General features: G+C 41.0%; 1 protein-coding gene across 1 annotated transcript; it reads right to left on the reverse strand.

Annotated features, from left to right (window-relative positions):
- Positions 1 to 637: 637 nt before the first annotated feature.
- Positions 638 to 12,619, reverse strand: LOC100695278 (elongation of very long chain fatty acids protein 4). Its single transcript, XM_003440621.5, has 7 exons — positions 12,325 to 12,619; positions 9,350 to 9,441; positions 8,594 to 8,781; positions 7,399 to 7,479; positions 6,132 to 6,303; positions 4,534 to 4,661; positions 638 to 2,049 (listed from the first exon to the last, which is right to left on the reverse strand). Exons 2-7 carry the CDS (start codon positions 9,414 to 9,416, stop codon positions 1,753 to 1,755), a joined length of 933 nt encoding a protein of 310 aa, XP_003440669.1. The 5' UTR covers positions 9,417 to 9,441; positions 12,325 to 12,619; the 3' UTR covers positions 638 to 1,752.
- Positions 12,620 to 13,623: the final 1,004 nt, after the last annotated feature.

Below are 13,623 nucleotides of genomic sequence, written 5' to 3' on the forward strand. Positions count from 1 at the left end.
ATAGATGCCATTAGTGACTCATGGTGTGGCGAAAGAAGAGTGGGTTGCATTTTGCTTGTTACAGGATAATGAAAAAAATTAATGTGAGTGTATGGAAAGATCACGCAGTGTCACAAGAAAGGCAGAGTCATAATCCGGGCTGATGAATTTACTATTTCTTTTTCAAATATCTTGAAGTTGTTAAATACACATGCTTCACACTGTAAATCAACTATTTTCAAGGCCAAATATGAACTAATCCACACAGTTTGAGAGTTGCAGTAGCAACCTGGTGGCAGATTAGTGAAGGCTTCTCTTTCAGTGACCTGCTTTCCTGAGTAACCTATGGAGTGACGTGGAAATAAGCTCTTTTGGAGCTAAAGCCAATTTGCCCCCAAAGATTAGGGCAGATCTGTCTGAGCAGGCCAAACACACATCCTACCTCTGCCTATCTCTCTCTCTCTCACACACACACACCTTTAAGAGCTCTTTCCATTGTACAGATGGAAATAGGAGAGATGAAGTAAGTAGGACAAAGGGAGAAAATTGGAGGTTGGAGGATGGGAAGACTAGCTTCTGGGAGTTTAGTAGATGATTTGCAGCTGAATGCACAGACGCTCAAGCCAAAACTAGCACAAAGACACACAAACACAACCTATGGGGTGCTGACATTGTCTTTATTTCAGTTATATGTGCAGCCAGGGAAAGCTGTGTCACTTCTGTTTTAATAAGACAATCCTTTTCCTTAAATAAAAAGAAGAAGCTCTTCTCAAGATGACTTTCCCCGTCCGTTCTACGTGGCAGTGAGACAATACTGAGCTGTACATCAATCTCTTATTCTTGCACCTCAGCTACATTGCACAGCAAAAAGAAATAACGACCCACAGAAATGTGTATTATAACAAAGATAATCATAAATTAGCGTTGACTCTATAAAAAAAACTACAATTTCACCATCCCCCCCCGTCAAAAATATTTAAAACCAGGTTTTTAATCCACAAAGCACATAAAGAAAATAGTGTATCACTCTGTAAATGCAGCACAGGTAAATAAAGTCAGAGAAGACAGTGAAATTTGAAGTCTGGTAGATGGTGCAGATGACTGCAAAGAGCTGATGGCAGATAATGTAGAGACATGTTTTTTTTGTTTGTTTGCTAGCCACGTTAAGGTAAACTAAGTATTTGTAAACAATGATTACCCCCCAAACCAAAAAGAAAAAACAAAATCTGAGTTTTGCATGTTTTTTTTTTCCTTGTTAACAGTTTAAACGAATTGATACTCATTGAAAGCACTAGAAAATAAATTAATTTAGCTTATTAAATACTATTAAGCTTTTAAACAGTACTGGAATCCAGAGTACAAAAGTTGGAGGTGGATTCCGGTTGAAAGTAAGTGGATGCTGAGCAGGATGCGGTTCCTTTAATATTTTGGTCCTACTATGGTCCAAAACAGAGCTGGACAGAGGAACGGGGGGTGGGCCTACATGAACAGCAATTTTCTTTCCTTATCTGGATTTAATTAAAAAAGAAAACTGTCATGGAGACAACCGACACTCTCGTCCCCTCAAAACCAGAACCATTTACAGACACACCCAATGAACACACACTGCTAACCATTCACTTCATCAAGTTGGTCCCAAATCACATCCATCCACTTTATTTGCAGGGATGATCGTCTGGTTTGAACTCTGTTTATCCCTCCCCTCCCCTCCCTCCTTCTCTGGCCCGTAAAACAACTGTCTGCTTTATCGCAAAGCAAGCCCTGTTTCCTGCTTTACTCCCTTTTCGCTCTTCCTTTCTTTTGCCTCGTTCCGTTGTCCTCCTCATCGTCCTCCTCCTCTTCCTCCGCTTTGCTATGACCGTTAGCCACCACAGAGGAGCCGTTTGTTATGGGCTTCCCTCCTTTCCGAGAAGAGGCAGGCTTGCGTCGGTAAGCGTGGTAGTAGAAGTTGGCGAAGAGGATGATGAAGGTGACGGCGTAGCCAATCAGAGCCCACTGCATCCAGCAGGGGAACGGACAGCCGGTGTAGAGGGAGTGGCCGGCATGGCCGATGGTTACGTGGAACTGGATCTGGTGAGCATGTAAGAAAAAAAGATTAAAACACAGGAGAAGCAGTCAGAATTTTTTGAATATGCTACTACCAATTAAAATTGGAGCGATCACTGAAACAGGCAGAAATCAGTAACAAACGAAGATCCGCCTTCGTCAAGAGCATCTCTCTAGCTCTTGACGAAGGCGGTCGCACTTTTCTCCTCCTCCTCCTCTCCCTATCTTCCCTGCTTAGCCTCTTGCGTCCTTGTCTAGTCTCGTGTTTTTTGTATTACTTTTCCCTGGAACAATCTCTCACAGTCTGTTCTCTAAAACCTAAAAGAGGAATTATGGATTTGATCAACTGGTCCCTGAATGCAATTGACACCCTTTTCTCAACGAGAAGTCTGGGCTCGGGTGAGCCTGAGTGCTGAAGATATCTACCTATTCGGAACCATGATAACAGGGTTCTTGCTGATCGGAGCTGGCTTGGCCCTGGCTTATCGAAGAATTAAGAAAGCGGAACCGGTTGTTCAAACCCCCACAAGGCTGCCCGCTGGGATTGAAACGATGGGATGAGGCGTGAGTTTCTCAAAATGGGCTCATTGAGTGCAGCACGGATAAGATCCTGGAGAAGCTTACGGCTGCCGTGAATACTCAGAACAAGACCTCTAAGTGCAAACTGGATTACATCTGGAGGGGCTCGCTCGGAATAACATCACGGAGCGCAAGTTTGATAACATCATGGAGAAGCTCACGGCTCTCCAACGGGAGATTGAGAGACCAGTGTCAGACTGTTAGAACAGCTTTGAAATTCATATGAGTTGTTCGCACTAAAGTAAAAAACACCATCACTTCATGCGGATACCCCTTCGGCGCCAGCTGCGGTCTCAAGGCTGGAGCTGAACAACAACACCCTGATAACGGACTGTGTTTAGACTGTTCTTCCCATTCTATGCAAGGCCACCTGGGTTGGCTGGAAGACTGTTTACTTAGCCTGGCAGGGCGAAGGACACTGTCTCAGCTGAACTCTGGACATACACATGCACACAGACATATATATGTACACATGCAGATGTACACTCATCCCCCTTCCCCCTCCAAACGCCTTTGATGCTTATTCCCTTCCAATGCTTACGGTGGATCAAGGAGACCAGCGCATAGGCTGCAGGCCCGGATGTACTGTCTGCATTGGCTGTCTCTCACCCTTTACCCATCCCTGTTGCTTGTCATGTGTTTCTTTGGTGTATTAAGAGTTTTTTTCATGTGCTATGTGCAGAGGTGTTTTTTTCTGTTCTCAAACTGATCTCCCTGTTGGAGCTCAGTCTGGGGGGAGTTATTTTTTTCTCCTTATCTTTCCTCGTGTTGTGCTTTTTCCATGTTATACCCCTCTGACCTGTCTTCCCCATGTGATGTTTGTGTAATGTATGTATGGTCGGAAGGGTAAGACGGCGCTGGCACGGCTGGCAGCCTTAACCCAATTTCCCTCGGGATGAATAAAGTATGATCAATCAATCAATCAATAATTGCTTAACACTAAAGCCTACATATTTGTCTTTCTCATGCATACAGCTGTTTCAGAGGGATGACTTCACTCCTGTTCTCAAGTTTAATCTCAGTGGTTCACCACAGTGGATGGATCAGCATATCTGATTTGGCACAAGTTCTATACCGGATGCGTTTCCTGATGCAGCCCTCCCATTTATCCAGTCTTGGGACCAGGGACTAGCCTGTGATCCCCTGAGTTTGTGTCTCCTCCCAGTCTCAAACTAGGGATCCACCTTGTGCTAGACTAATGTGTTAGCTACTACACTATGGAACCTCTAGAAGTATAATCAGTGCTAATAACATTTATTTCCTAAAAGCCTATTATCACTATATTAGAAGTTTATAACAATTAAATAATGTTTCATACTGATATGATACCCAATTGTATTAATCTTTAAAATGTGAAGATCTAAGAGGAAAATATAGATTTAAAGTTGATTTTTTTAATATAACATTAATATTCCCTATGTGTAGAATAAAGAATACGCTATCAACCAATTTTCAGTCATAAATGTGGCAGACTTAAAAAGACTCATTGCTGATGGAAAGGTCTAATTATGTCTGTAAGAGTTCAACAAATTCAGATATAGTTAATTAAATACAAGCAAAAAATTAATTAAGCGCTCATTTGTAGCACATTTATAGCACATTTATAGCAATTCATTATTAGCCTCACAAGCTCTGTGTTTCTGCGTAAAGTTTATTATAATTGGGGGGGGGGCATGTAAACTATATCTAGTGGCGTCATATATTAGCAGATCAGTGGATCTTTAGATGATAACCATTGTCACTAATAATCACTCTGGGGTAAGTGAAACCCACAGTGTCTTTCATTGTCCTCACAATCAGCTCAGGTAATTCGGAGAGGTAAAAAACACCAATCACACTATGTTAGCATACAAAACTGTTGGCTAAACTTTCACAATCAATAACGTCAAGTTATTTGATAGATGATGCATCCCTAAAGGTGCCACTCACCATCTGGATAATGGTGAGGTATTTCTTCCACCAGAGGTACTTCTGCATCTGAGGTCCCAAGGCAGCCAGGCCATAGTACCCGTACATGAGGACGTGGATGGAAGAGTTGATGGTTGCACCAAAAAATGCTGTGGAAACAGTTACATTTATATCAGAGGTGATTAGGGACGGGTACCGGTATCCGGTGCCATTGACATAAATGGTAGTAACCAGACCGAAAAGCAGCGCACATTTTGGTGCTTTATTTTGGTGCTTTATTTTGGTGCTTTTTTTTTCCTGAGATGTCATACATTTTGGATTCTAGCCAATCATTTTACCTTTCCAAGGATAGTAGGCGGGCCCAGGTACGTACGTTCTTTTAGAGCAGAGCTACAGATTAAAAATGCCCAAGGCGAAGTAGTCAAAAGTCTGGCTGTACTTCACGGCAAAAGATGCAAACTCAGCAGCCTGCAACAAGTGCTTTAAGCTGATACTGTGCAAAGGAGGTAACACCTCAAATCTGATGAAACACCTGGCGGCGCATAGCGTTTTTTTTAAAAGCCGAGAAATGCACCATATTTCATAGCTTGCTGCGAGACCTCACACCGAGCACATCTACTGCGGGTGTGGTGCCTGTTATCGGACCCGGAGTTAGCAACATCCCCCAAAAACCCGAAGAGTAGAGTCCTGGCCCCTAGCCCTGTCAGCGTAGCAGAAATGATGACGGATGATGATGGCAGCGGCAGCCATTCTTCTCTGGGTGAGTAGCTTCATGTTGTTCGTGTGTAATTAACGTTGAGTAGGCTAACCACGTTATTAAATTAATGCACGTAAGGTGAACTAGCAAACACCGTCGTAGTTACATGCGGCTGTCTTCTTGTTTGATAGAGTGATACCATATATGCCCTATAGCTACAGAAAAGGCTAACATTGTTATCTTTTTACGAAAAAACAGCTAAACATGAGAGGTTTTCATCATCATCATCATCATCATCATCGTTTATTTATATAGCACTTTAAAAACACACAAGGCTGACCAAAGTGCTGAACAATAAAACATAATAGATACCATAAGAATAATAAATACAATAAAATAATGAACATAGCAAAAACAATAAAATATAAGTAAATACAAGTCAGTCAACCACTGAGTCAAAAGCCAGTAAATAAAAATGCGTTTTCAATCTGGATTTAAAAACCATCACCGATGTCGATTGCCTAATGTGAAGAGGAAGATTATTCCAAAGCTTAGGAGCCACAATAGAGGTTTTAGGACAAAGTTTGTGTTTTCCATTGTTTGAGCACCGGTTCCAACCAAAGGAGGTATGTTGTATCAATAGAAAAGGCTAACTTGGTTATCATTTTGCAGAAAAACAAGAGACTGCTAAAAATAAAAACATAAGAGGTTTTTGGACAAAGTTTGTGTTCTCCATTCTTTAAGCACCGGCTTGAGCACCGTTTAAGCACCGGCACCGTTTTAAAAGTACCGGTTTGGCACCGGTATCGGATAAAACCTAAACGATACCCATCCCTAGAGGTGATGGTGGCTTTGTTATTACTAAACAGCTGTAATGTGCCTAAAGTACAAAGACAAGCTCTAGTCTGATTCTTTGACTCACATTGCCCACCGGGAACCCATTTGATTCCAATCCACCAGAGGATGAACATGGTGCAGTGATGGTAGACGTGGAGGAAGCTGACTTGGTTGAACTTCTTCCTCAGTATGAAAAAGACAGTGTCCAGGAACTCCACTCCTTTGGAGATGTAGTACCACCAAAGAGCTGAGGCTATCTAAAGATATAAAATGAGGCAAGGTGAATTATCACAGCACACCAAGGTGAATCCTTCACATAAGTCAATAAACCTTTTGAGACCATGCATGGGGACATTACATTTGACTTCTCTGAGTTTTTTTCATCATATATTTCACTCTTCTCAACACAGACCTTTTATATCCCTTGCATCCTAAACAAGAGCTCAGGTCTCAGGAGGTTAAGGTCCTATTTAGCTCTTTACAGCCTGTGTCTGATTCCTTTTCCTTTTCTGAAGGTTTCGTCAGTGAAATATTGCTGGTAACAAATGTTCTGCAAATAATGATTACATAGAGTTAAGATCATTGTAAACAGAGCCAATGGCAACTGTTGCAACATCAGAATCCCACATTAAATAAAATATGTAATTATATATTTAGAGTTATTGGTACAATATGTATTATTATTTCTTTAGTGGTGAACTCTAGCTTATTGGTATTCTTCTTAGTACACAAATAAATGCAGCAGTTTCCTTGCCTGTTTCCTTTGTACTAATAGAAACTCTTTAGATGACAGAAAAATGTAGCAACTGAGGATCTTTGGAGAGATCAGCAAATCAAATATTTTTTAGTAACCCCTTTATACTAACACAGCATGTCAAAATCTCTCTCTCTCTGTGTGTTATCCTATTTAACTCTGTCGCAGTACAAATTACTCCCCTTGTGACACACAGTACACAAGGTTGCTCTCTAAGCCATCTTGCTCTGGCATCTCTTATCCTTAAGGCCATCATGAAAGAGTGAGGCCTAAAGGTGGAGATGGGGCGGGGCTTAAGGGTGGTGAGACTGACTGGTCCCGCCCCTCTGAGTGTCGGGCCAAACCCTCTTTGTGCTGAAATCCTTAGGCTTATAGTGATATATGTACAGTCAAGAAATGTGGCTCTTCTTTCCTGTGTCAATACTGCAGCCCCACTGCTTTACAAGAGATTAGTAAAAGTGGTAAAAAAATTAGTAAAAAAAAGTGTCATATTAATGTTATTTTACCCTAAATATGTCCAGTGCAGAGGTAAACTGTGTGCGAAGGATGTTCACAGATTGCTGTTCAGATATGTGTGCGTGTGAGGGAGGGAACCTACCCTGACTTCATTGACATCATTCGAGTAGTTTACAGGCTGACAGAGGTAGCTGTACCCGGCTGCTCTGGATGCTATTAGGAGCTGATGAGAGGACACAAATCACAAAGTCAGAACAAGGATGAGAGCAGAACACCAGATCCTGCCTGTGATTTGTAGAGACCGACAACTACTGCAAGTCATTCCTGTTCAATAACCCATTTTCATGTAAGCACTGTTAAAACATTAACAACACACAGAGAGCTGGACTGAACATGATATTCATGCAAGATAGGACCTTCAATTGATTAAAAATTATATGAAGAATGTAAGCAGACACTAATTTGACTCAAAAAGATCAAATTAGTGAAAGAGACTATGTGGTCCTATAATTCACATGAATCTCCTCTCTTCCATTTCTTGTAGAATCGAACATGTTTTGCAGACGCATTGCCATGTATACAATACAAGTCTTTGGTAATGTAAAAGACTAAATATGATGCCTACTCATCTAAAGTCACATAGACAGTTAAAAAATATGCATATCCAAAAATCTAATTTCTCCTAAGTCTTATGCTTCTAATTGACTGGATATATGACGCACCAAATAAAATATTTGTTTATTTATTCAATACAAAGGCTTCCATACTAATCTTACTGGCTGCCCTCCAGTTTCTTCTAGTAGGGAGTAAAGGCAGTTCAATCCACATGATGGAGTTACAAGAGAAAATGGGTAATCAAGGAAGCTACATCAAACCCCTTCAGGTAAGAGTTTTGAAAACGCTGAGCGGACTGAAATGCTGTTAAATCCTGTTCACTGCAAACATGTTATATGAGCATTGTTGCTGACATCAATAGAGATGACTGCAAATAATGGTTACTTGACAGTAAGATTTTTCTCTTTATTAGGGGAAGAAAAAAAATGTTCATTTGATTAGCTCCACAATCTTTAAAGCTGGAAACTGAATTCACAGACCTGCAGAATCTGTGTCTTACATACATTTCCTTTAATAAGCTCTAAGGTATATTTCATGTATATACAAAATATATAGTGTAAAGCCTTGTTTATGTTTGTTTGTAAATTTGATGGAAAAAAAATTGTATTTTCAATTTAGATTCTGCCCAGAATCTGCCAAGCCCCATATCATGGCTCTTTTAAGCATCTAGTACCTCCTCTTTAAGCTATCATCGGTCCTTCAAACGCTACAGTGGCACTCACCTCTTTGGCGATGTAGAAGTTGAGGACCACCATGCTGAAGTTGTAGACTATGAGGGTCTTCCTGAGTGTGTAGGGCTGGCGATCTTGCATGTATTTAGGTCCTGCCCACAGGAAGATCAAGTACAGGCAGCTGATAGCCAGAGTAGGGAAGGGAGAGGACATCATGGGCCAGTGCTGAACCCTCTTGTCTGATGGTAAAAGGGTTACAGTTAGTTTTAAGGGTTGGGAAGAAAAACCACAAGTTACAGCTGTAAATATCAGGATGGATCCAACTGAAACATTAATAAACGTATGTTGTAAAGTTGACCCACAAATCCTACTAATCTTTATTAATCGCTTGATATTTTTGTGTGGATCAAGTTTTTTTCTAAGGACACAGGCTATTAAAGTAATATATTTTTTCATTTCTTTTTATGGCTCTATAGAAACAGTACAAAAGATGTAAGTAGAAGGTAAAAATACTCTTCTTGGCTCAAATAGAAGCGGACAAGTTTAGTTATGCATTTCCTCTTTCACTTGATACACACACAGTTGCAAACACACTTGCAAAGCATCAAGTATGTTTACGTTTGCAGTTTTCTGTGCACTCCATATAGCATCAGCAAGCACATCTATACATACACAAATGACTGCATGATGATGAAAATTATGCATTATGCAGCCATGTTGAACATACCATGCTGTCACCCCACAGACATGCATATGTAGTAGAAGCTGCTATTGCGTGTTGTTTCCAAGCAAGAGATCCCAGCTTACCTGCTATAGTAAGGCTCCATTTGTAAAACTCTACAGTGTCATTCACAAGATGCGTTACAACCTCCATGGCTTTGCCTTTGGTCTAGATTACACTGTGGTGGAGAGAGAGAGAAGGGAAGAATGTCAAAATCAGCTAGAAATGCTTCTCATGGCAGTCTTTGCATTTATTGCTAAAATATGCACTGCACTTACACTGTATTGGTAAATGATGTCTGGACTAAAGTCAAACATTTCAACAGCTCAAATAATATGTTAAATGCATGTTATGATAAATGCATGGTGAAGGTTTTTCTTTTCACTCTTTTCTCCATTGAAAGTGCACATTAGTCACGTCTTCACCGCAAACCTCCACAGGAAGTTGATTATTATGATTGCTGGCACTCCCATCAGTTACAGATAACTACAGGAAAATGGATGGAGGATGCTGAGTAATAATGGACACACAAATAAAAAATGCACACATATAGGACAGTAATAATGCAGAGGGCGATTTACACCCCATTCAGGGCTCGCAAAATCGCTAGCCCGACGTCCCGGGGCTAGCGATTTTTCCAGTCGGGCTACCAAAATCTATCTCAGCCCTGCCCGTCGGGCTATCATAGGAAGGAAAAATATATGTCAATGCTTTTGCATTCTTTCGGAAATGTAGCTGGGTAATTATGTCATTGGCATCGGTGAGCCACTGTCAAAATGTGACATATTGAAATCGCGTTTGAATTTGCGCTTGTTTTTTGCTTTCACTTTGCGATCGCGCGAACTGTGTATAGAGAGCTGCAGTACTGATTGGTGAGTGACGATTAATTGCGCACCAATTCGTCTGACATCGTCTTATCACTCATTAGCTTACTATTCAAACCTGACAAGTGAAATCTCCCACAGCAAGCTTAAACATGTGAGAGGTTGATCGCGCAGAGAATCGCTGAGCGTTATGTGAGTGCGTGTGTAAAAGCAGCAGGATATATATTTTAGTTCTGCTGAGCCAAATAAGACGGGTCAGGGTGAAGAAGGGGCAGCCAAAGAAAAGCCTACCATAAAACGGAAAAGTTATGACAAATCAGACTATGAGGCAAAAAGAAAGTGCATGGTTTCATGGACAAAAGAATTTCTGTGGCTGCAATATGACAAGCTAAATAACCAGGGGTGCACATAAATGGTTGCAGGAGGTGAGCTGGCTTCAAACAAATGATGAACGCACAGAGATGTGGTGCAGAATGTGCCGTGAAAATCCCACTCTAGCGGACAAAAACAGTGCCTTTTGTACGCAAACGCGCGTTGCAACTTCTTATCTGGTGCGCGTCTTTTATTTTGACAGCGAATGCGCACCTGCGGACCACTTATGTGCACCCCTGTAAATAACATAATGTTCTGCCGGATGTGTTGTTGGTTTTCCCTCGATTTCTGAGTCGATAAGCACCTTTGTTACTGGGACCAGTAATTTTAAGAAAGACCCCCATTAGAACCCATGAGAAATGCAAGAAATGCATTACTGCTCAGTCTGCAATATCTTTCCCAGAACAAACACCAATTGCAAATAACATACTAAAAATAAACCTGAAAAATCTGTTTAGAACAACGTACTATGTTGCAACGAGTGAACTACCATTGGCAAAATTTAGCAGTCTTTGCAAACTTCAATCAACCTCGATCTTGGTTCCACTTATCTCTTATCTGTGACTTCAGTGGAAATTTCAAATTCAGGATCTGACACAGACTGATTCATGTTCTACACAGTTCTTACAAGTTCATAGAAATTTCTGTTCAATTAGAACCAAGTATTTGAGTTGATGATTGTAATTTTTATACAATGTTGTAATTTGTGTTTCAACAATTTTTTGATTAATGTTTTGTTTCCTTTACAATATTATACTTTAATGTATAATATTGTAAAGGAAACAAAACAGGAAACAAAACATCAAAAAATTGCTTTCTTTTTTATTCGGGCTACTTAAATTTATTTTGGGCTACCAAAAACTGAAGAGTCCCTGCCCGAAGGGCTACCAGGGATTTTGAAATTTTGCGAGCCCTGCCATTGATAAGGCAGCATTACATAACAAACCCCTTTTATCCACTTGAGAGCTGGGAGCAGGTGTCTCTATATTAATCTATAATTAATCCTATGCGTCAGATCAGCTGCCCTTTAAATAATTAATTGCCAAGTGTACAATAACTAATGCCCACCAGTGAGCGCTCAGTGGAAGGAAAGTGTTGAGTGTTGAGCACAGAGTTGCTCATAGATTTATCAGGATAACTTTATTTGCAGGATGCATCACATCCAGTCCAGGGTCCAGGGTTTAGCTGAGCAGCAGAGGGCCGCGGAGGGAGATCAGATAAGAGAGGGTTAACCGGGTCTGTGCAAGAACAAAAAGACTGGGGCGCATGTGTCAGCAGGTTTCGCCCTGACCGCTCAAGAGGCTTACATTCAATTGATCAACGAGCTTAGATGTAGGCCTAAGAACAAATGCCCAACCATTTGACCGCCTGCCGGATGGTTATCTGCCTACATGTGCTATGACATACGCAAAAAATAAAAATAAAGAAAGAAAGGAAAACAGACAATACAACCTGCACACTGCACAGCAGTGATATTGTCATTTTTGCGATGGGGATTTAAAAGAATAAACAGATTGCCCTTTTTATTTTAAAAGGGGTCCAACATGTGATTTACTCCAGTCAGCTTTATTCGGATGGTGGTAACAGGTGGTAGCTGAAAGGCACTGAGGGCTGATATTATAGTTCTTTGTAGCTCGCGAGCCATAGAAATGTGACTAAACGATTCTTCATCCGCCAGCGTTTAAATACATTATTTCTGGTGTACAAAAGGCTCGACCCCTCTGTAAGTAACTCCAAAATTAAAGCTCAAAACTGGTAGTTTTCATGTTTGATAAACTCACAAGAACAAAGTATACTCAAAAACGCATTACAATAACACTTAAAAGCCACGCAGTATTTTCTTTTTTAAAGATGCATTTACTTACGTCCTCGATATTTAAAAGCGTGTAATGACATCCGGTGGCAATATGATGCCCAACTCCTGTCAGTAACTGTTTCGCTCCCTCTCTTCTTCTTCTGCCCTTACAGCTTATCAGTTCATTCGCTGCTCCGGTTCCAATTCGACATCAAGCAGCAAATTTGGCAAGAAACTGAAAAAAAAAGAAAAGAAAAGGCAAATGGAAACCTATGACTAAGATTTGCCCGTTAAGCAGTCGGTCCGTGCCGGCCGCTCAGCTGCATCTTCTTCTCCCAATCTCCTGGAAGCAGGGAAGCCAGAGCGCATTGCGCATGCGGGAATCCGCTCTACTGTCTCACGCGCATCAGGCGATGGCAGCTCACCTCGTGGCCGTGCTCGCGATGTCGCACTTGTGATAAACCTCGGCATTCACCGTACCTATAAACAATTATATAATTAAGAAGCAAACTAGCTTCGTTGCAATTCATATATCTCAATAAAAATAGATAAACGATAAAAATTTTCTATCCACAGCCTAAAACAACTATATACATCATAGTGGTTTGGCTCTGCAGGTTACCTTGATCGTAAAAACGACCCTGTCGAATTTCTCCACTAGATGGTGCTGTTAGGCTATCTTTAAGTTTTCAATTCACCGTCCAAGACATCGTCTCTTTAACCGCTCGACCAGGAGAGTTTCCTCAGAAGGAAGGCTGGTTTGTGGTGGAGCGAAATTCCCCATTTCCCTTACCAAAAATGTACTGCCAAGGCACAACATTAGTCACCGAATTAATATGGCTATATGTCACTGTTTGAGTTTGTTAGGTTAGTTGTCACAGCCTAACATACAAGTGAAAATTAGTTTTGACTAGTGTGTCAGACTGTGCTGTTTTGGACAATCCAGTACATTTGAAAAGGCTGTATTGCTGTGCCAGAGCCATTTATGGGCTTTTCTGTGAGGAAGGGTGACAGATCCAGCTGGACTGCACTAACCTGGCCCAACCACCAAAAGGCTGTAGGCATCCAGAACAGTGAAGGATGTGAACGTATCCTGTGTGTGTTTGTGTTTGAACCAAGCTACAAGGAACAGGTGTAATGGCTCAGATTAATGCCTTTCTCTCCAAAAACAACTTGTAAACTGACGTCCTCTGTCCATTTGTTTTGATATTGCTGCAGTACAGTTAAGTCCTGTACGATACCCTGTAAATTAAAAACTGCATATACATTCATAGGTCTGTAAGGTAATCATGTCTACATCTGCAAGTTGCTGTGTCACTAATAGACACCTTAATCTTTAAATAGTTTTGACTGCTGTCTGAATTTGGCA

The sequence above is a fragment of the Oreochromis niloticus genome, linkage group LG15 (genome assembly GCF_001858045.2).
Source record: "Oreochromis niloticus isolate F11D_XX linkage group LG15, O_niloticus_UMD_NMBU, whole genome shotgun sequence".
Lineage (NCBI taxonomy): Eukaryota > Metazoa > Chordata > Actinopteri > Cichliformes > Cichlidae > Oreochromis > Oreochromis niloticus.

Bases quoted from the DNA above. Each gene is read 5' to 3' on its own strand.
- LOC100695278 (XM_003440621.5), bottom strand. From the start codon at position 9,416: ATGGAGGTTGTAACGCATCTTGTGAATGACACTGTAGAGTTTTACAAA. The intron at 8,782-9,349 runs GTAAGCTGGGAT...TTTTACCATCAG, and splicing joins ATGGAGCCTTACTATAGCAG to ACAAGAGGGTTCAGCACTGG. The intron at 4,662-6,131 runs GTGAGTCAAAGA...CTGTTTCCACAG, and splicing joins ATGGGTTCCCGGTGGGCAAT to CATTTTTTGGTGCAACCATC.